The following is a 6,161-nucleotide window of genomic DNA, read 5'->3' as shown; positions in this document are numbered from 1 at the left end:
CAGAATAAAAGGTGCGTTGAGAGCGTGTGGCTCTCAACGCTGACTTTGTTAAGGTATAGAGATCCTGCTATTAAAGGTACTCTTTCCAGTCATCCGTACTTCGTCGTGGTTTTTCCTGTGGGCTTGTCAATCCGGCGAAGACGAGGAGTTGACAGTAAGTCAGCGTTGAAGTAGCACAGCGCTCCTCCTGTTGGGCTTTGATTTCTGCCTGTCTCCATGGCTGAAGGGACCCAGGGTGGGGTGCCTGTGGCAGGAGAGGAGGGGCCCGCTGGGGTTGCTGTGCCTCCTGAGGGGGGGGACTTGGCAGAGGTCCCACCTGTGGTTCGGCCTAAGGTCCGGGACCTTGGACCAGCGCCAAAGGAAGCTGAGGCCTCGGAACCAGCTGCTCAGGAGAAGCATGGGGATTGGTGGCTCAGCCCTGTTTTGAGTCGGCCAGCGGCTGGACAGGACCAACCGTCCAGAGGGAAGGGGTCCCTCTGGGAGTGGAGAGAGCGTCGTGCCACCGACGAAGGAGGAGAGGAGTGGAGCTACACCACGGCTCCTGGCAGCTACACGATGGACATCCTGAGGGACCATTTTGGAGAACCTCGGCCGTGGACCCCCAGTGACAGCGACCTGGAGACCGGTAGATGGGCACAAACCAGGGCCGACCAGGAGCGCAGAAGCCAAACCCGGTTCCGCTTGGCGAGTCCCCGCTTCCGGGCCCCGCAGGCTCCTGGTACCCCGCAGGTCCCGGGCCTTCCGCCGCCGGGACCGGCGGCTGCTCCTGACTTGGGGCCCCCAGGACCTGGTAGAACAAGACCGGGGGGTGCTGTGGCCGCAGTGGGTTGGCAACAACCAGGGGTTGCACAGGGGCTGGGAGGCCCGGCAGGTCCTTGGGGAGGGCCTGCGGGCTGGGGCCCACCACCGTTGCCTGTAACCTTTGATGGCAACCCCGATCGTTTGGCCCTGTTTCTTGGACAAGCCATCCACCATCTGGACCAGTATGGTCCCTTGTATACATCCCAGTGGGGGATGGTGATGGCCGTCACTACGGCATTGCAAGGGGAGGCGGCGGCTTGGGTGGCGAACCTCTACGGCGACCGTGCCCGTGAATTGGGGGACGTCGGCCTTTTCCTCGAAGCTCTGCGGATACGCTTCGAGGATGTGACACGCACGCATCGAGCGGAGGCTGAGATCGTTGGCCTGCGGCAGAACGGCCGTCCAGCAACAGTTTATGTGCAAGCCTTCCGTGAAGTGGCCGGCAGGCTCAGTTCCTGGCCAGAAAGGATGCTGGTTCACCAATTCCGGGCCGGTCTGGATGATCACCTCCTCCGGGCTTGTATCGTCCGTGGAATTCCTTCCAGGCTTCAAGACTGGCTGCGGGTCGCGGTTGAGCTGGATGTGGCCTTACGGAGTTGTCAACGTCGTGTACGGTCTGTAGGAGACTCCTGTCAGGTCCCGCCAAGGGCACAGGGCCCGGTGCAGAAGCCGTCGCCTTCGTTGCTGGGTCCTACTGCCCAGCCCCCGCGATCCGTTTTGCGGTGCTTCAGGTGCGATCAACCAGGGCACCGCGTGGCCGCCTGCCCAATACCTGCGTCCCGGGTGGTCGCGGCAGCAACCCCGGCAAGGGGCACAACCCCCGGGCGCTTTGCAGAGCGTTCCCGGGCCTCTCGGCAGGCCGTGGAGTTAACACCAGGAGGAGACGGCCAAACGGAAGGGGACAGTGGCATCGATGTAGACGTGGAGATGTACGGGCATGGGGAGAGACCAGAGGAGGACCCCATGGTAAGTGCCTCGGTTAGCCCATTTGCAGTCCCGGTTACGTTAACAAACCCCGCCACGGGGGAGGTGGTGGTGGTTAAGGCTTTGATTGATTCGGGCAGCACGAGGTGTCTAATCAGCCGGAAGGTGGTGGCTAAACTGGGTGTTAGGGTGGTACGGCTAAGGAATCCAATACGGTTCCAGCAGGTGGATGGGTCCCTTCTGGGGGGGGTACCTATCACCCATGTCACAGAACTTGTGCGGCTGGATATGGGGGAGCACTGGGAACGGTTACGGTTCATCGTGGTGCCCTCCATGACGGAGGAGGTGATTCTGGGGCTAACGTGGCTGGATAGGTGGGGCCCGACTATCTGGTGGGAGGGGGGTTGTCGACACCTCCGCCTAGGGGGTTGGGGACTGGGTGTACTTATCCACAAAATACCTGAGATTACAAATACCTAGTAAAAAGCTGGGCCCTAAGTACATAGGCCCCTTCCAGGTAACCCACATCATCAATCCGGTCACGGTGCGCCTTCGGCTGCCTAAATTTCTAGGCAAAGTGCATCCCGTGTTCCACGGCAGCTTACTGAAACCAGCCCCTGTTCCTATTCGGGGGGAGCCAGTCGGGCCGGGGCCTGTGGGTGATGGGCAATATGAGGTACAAGAAGTCTTAGACTCCAGGATGCGGAGAGGGCGACTGCAATACCTGGTGCTGTGGAAAGGATACCCAATAACTGAGGCATCCTGGGTGGCGGAGTCAAACGTTCAGGCCCCTAGATTGGTTAAGGCGTTCCACCAGAAGCACCCTGGTAAACCCTCGGGAGGGGGTCGGGGGGGATCTGCTGCTCTCCTTAGTGCTTGTCTGACTTCTCTACCTTGCCTTTCAGGAGGAGCCTTGGTAGGAGGGGCCGACTGTCGAGCCCTTCGGGTTCGACAAACTCGCCGGGAGGGGGATTCGGCTCGCAGCCCTCGGCAACAGCAGCGGCCACGCCCACACCCTCCAGCTGTCCGGCGGGCGAGCTGCCGTTTGCCGCCGAAAGCCCAGCCGGCCCCAAAGCCCCCAGCTGACCGGCGGGCGAGCAGCCGTTCGAATGCCCAGCCGCTCCTACACTCGCCAGCTGGCCGGGGGGGAAGCAGCCGCGCGCCGCCGAAGGCCCAGCCGCTCCCATCACCAGCTGGCCGGGGGGGAGGCAGCCGCGCGCCGCCGAAGGCCCAGCCGCTCCCAAGCTCCTCAGCTGACCGGCGGGCGAGCAGCCGTGCGACGCCGAGAGTCCAGCCGCGCCCACACCCTCCAGCTGTCCGGCGGGCGAGCGCCGGACCCACGGGCGTGCCGCTATCTGAAAGGAGGCTGAGGGCGGTCGTGAGTGGCTGCAGGATGGCTACGCCGGGGCAGCCAGCAGGGAGACGGCCGGCAGCGACGCAGGGTGCTGAACAGCTGCACCCGGACCTTGGGGGCTGCCAGGGGGTCATGGGGATGGCGCGGGGAGATGCATTGGTGGAGGGGAGCACACTCAGGTTGTTAGGAGGGGGGTGGGCTTGTACTTACCTTCACGCTGGGAAGCACGGTGCCGGTGGAGGGAGCTGGGCGTGGGTTGAAGGAGTAGGGGGGTGGAGTATTTACGCAGGCCAGGCGGATGCTGGTCTGCACGAGGGAGGGGTGGAGTCTAGGGGTGGGGCTGCTACCTAGTTACAGATTCAGAATAAAAGGTGCGTTGAGAGCGTGTGGCTCTCAACGCTGACTTTGTTAAGGTATAGAGATCCTGCTATTAAAGGTACTCTTTCCAGTCATCCGTACTTCGTCGTGGTTTTTCCTGTGGGCTTGTCAATCCGGCGAAGACGAGGAGTTGACACCAAACTCATGTGATCACTTTTTGCAATCTTCCGACAAGCAAAGTCAATGGGGAAGCCAGATTCACTTAACAACCGCGTTACTAATGTAACAACTTTGATTCACTTAACAATTGTGGCAAGAATGGTAATAAAATGGGGCAATATTCACTTAACAAATGTCTCACTTAGCAAAAAGGAACACTATTGCTAGAAGCGCTCACGCTGTTATCCCTTATCTGCCCTCTTTAATAGTAGACACAGAAGGTCCAGTCTATTTACCAACACACTGTTCAAATTTCCTGTATTTACCATCAATATTATCCTTATACACCAGCAGTCCTCAAACTTTCTAGCTCCGCGGACCGGCAGCAGCCGCGATGGGGTGTGTGTGAGAGAGGATGGTTTCACGTGTGTGCCTGCAGCTCGCACAAATGTAGCTTTGCGAGCTCATGCGCTTGCCTGCCGCTTCAGTGGCCCGATTCCTGGAGTTGGAGACCCCTGTTATCCACCATAATATTTATCTGCAACAAGAGCAATGTTATAATTACATGAGAAGGTTGCCCATCTATGATGCCCCAACACAAGAAGCAGGAGGGAAGCTCCCTCTGGTCAATCCTGTAATAGGACCAGTGCCTAAAGATCCATACAGATCTCTGGTCTTTTGCAGTGTATGTTTTCATTGGAGATGCAGACTCTGGTTCTGGAATTCAGAAAAATGGTGCCAGTGGGATGCAGAGTATTACATATTTTACTGTTCACAGACATTTCTCAGGATGTGTGCCCGTCTAACATTTCAAGTATTCTCATTCTAAAGAGATTCAGAACTGCACTTGGCTTCCCTCCACTTAACTGAGTAATGCCACATGTGTAGGAAGCTGGCATGAGAATAATGTCCAACCATTCCATTTTATCCACTTTATTTTAGAGTTACATTCCTACAAAAGTTCCCCATTTCCAGCAGCTTTTGTCACCATTCTTGCTGAGTTTTTGTCAGGAAATGTCTGTCAGCGATATTAAGCTGAATGACTTCTCCAGCTCCTTGACGCTAGTAGTTTCCCAAGGGTAAAAGAATAAGACTTTTTGCTCCTCTGTGAGGAGAAATCCATTGTCACTGAATCTTCCTGGGATGTTCCCAACATCTAACCAAACAAAAGGAGCGATGGCTGCAGCTTCCAGGGCAAATTTAAAACGATCTCCTTCTTGAGAAATAGAAGCCTGAAAGGGGCAGACAAATTTAGGTTACTGTATTGTTTCATTGTTTCTTTACATATTTGGAATTCTAGAAAATTTGTACTATGCGCTGTGTCTTTAATACTGTGCTATCTTCAAAACAGATTACTGTACTTTGCAGAAAAAATAAATGTCACACGAACAGTATAAAAAACATCCTAATTATAAAATTCCATTTATACCCACATAAAAGGTATAAAGAACATCCTAATTATAAAATTCCATTTACAATAAAGGGTGCTTTAGAATTTATCAATCTAAATTCCCCACCATCATCACAAAAATTCCTGGAATTGTAGCTTTTAATTGGTGAACATACAGGAAACTATCCTACCAATACCAAAATACATAATTCTCCAGATTTTCTAGTTAAAAAGATGAACCTAGATATATTCTTAATTTACTCTACTAATGGCAATGTTATTAGATGTTCAAGATAAACATTTTATCCAGTCCTGTACAACCTGTTTAAGTTGGTAAACACAGCTCTAACTTATGAAACTTATACATGCAAAGCACTGGTCTCCCAGTTAAATATGATTTAATGACCAGGTTCCAGTGGTCATGGCTTGCTACAGAGTGTAGAGCAGTAGCTATGGCATCATCTATTGACCTGTTCCTCCTGTAGGCAAATTGATGTTTGTCGAAGTCCAGTGGGAGGCATGTCCTAAGATACTGGTTCTACAACATCTTAGGACATGCCTCCCACTGGACTTCGACAAACATCAATTTGCCTACAGGGGCAACAGGTCGACAGATGATGCCACAGCTACTGCTCTACACTCTGTAGCAAGCCATCTAGAGAAACCTGGAAGCTATGTCAGGATGCTTTTTGTTGATTACAGCTTGGCTTTCAACACCATTTTTCCGAGCACTAATTGAAAAGCTGACTGACTTGAAATTTTCCCCCTCCATCTGCGATTAAAGACTTTCTCAGGGACCGGTTACAAACAGTGAGGGCCGGGTCTGTTTTATCCACCCCCCCTGAAGCTTTGCACCAGCTCGCCACAGGGCTGCGTGCTTACCCCTACCTGTACTCATTGTACCCATATGATTGTGTATCATCTGACCCATCTACTGCGATAATTAAGTTCGCAGATGATACCACCGTAGTGGGTCTTATTAGAGGTGGAGATGAGACAGCATACAGGGGGGAGGTACAAAAACTATCCATATGGTGTTCCAAGAACAACCTGCACCTGAACATCGGCAAGACGAAAAAGAGGGTGCTAGACTTCCAGAGGAAAAAAGAGGAACCTGCCCCAGTTTACATTGGGGGGGGCTGTGTGGAGTGAGTTTCCTCCTTTAAATTTCTGGGAGTCTACCTCTGTGAAGATCTTACCTGGAAAGTCAATACA

At 53.7% G+C, this 6,161-nt stretch overlaps 1 protein-coding gene across 1 annotated transcript in view; it reads right to left on the bottom strand.

Moving 5' to 3' along the window:
- Window positions 1–4,303: 4,303 nt before the first annotated feature.
- The window catches only part of MANBA (mannosidase beta), a 66,119-nt gene continuing 64,261 nt past the window's right edge, over window positions 4,304–6,161 (bottom strand). Inside the window, exon 17 of the mRNA XM_081332058.1 lies at window positions 4,304–4,788. Within this exon, the coding sequence (XP_081188184.1) occupies window positions 4,564–4,788 (225 nt within the window). The 3' untranslated portion in view covers window positions 4,304–4,563. The remainder of the gene's footprint in view (window positions 4,789–6,161) is intronic.

Source organism: Vipera berus (assembly GCF_964194415.1).
Source record: "Vipera berus genome assembly, chromosome: 7".
In the NCBI taxonomy this organism is placed as follows: Eukaryota; Metazoa; Chordata; class Lepidosauria; order Squamata; family Viperidae; genus Vipera; species Vipera berus.
The sequence above is the reverse complement of the archived record's forward strand: the minus strand, read 5'-3'. Positions and strand labels throughout refer to the sequence as shown.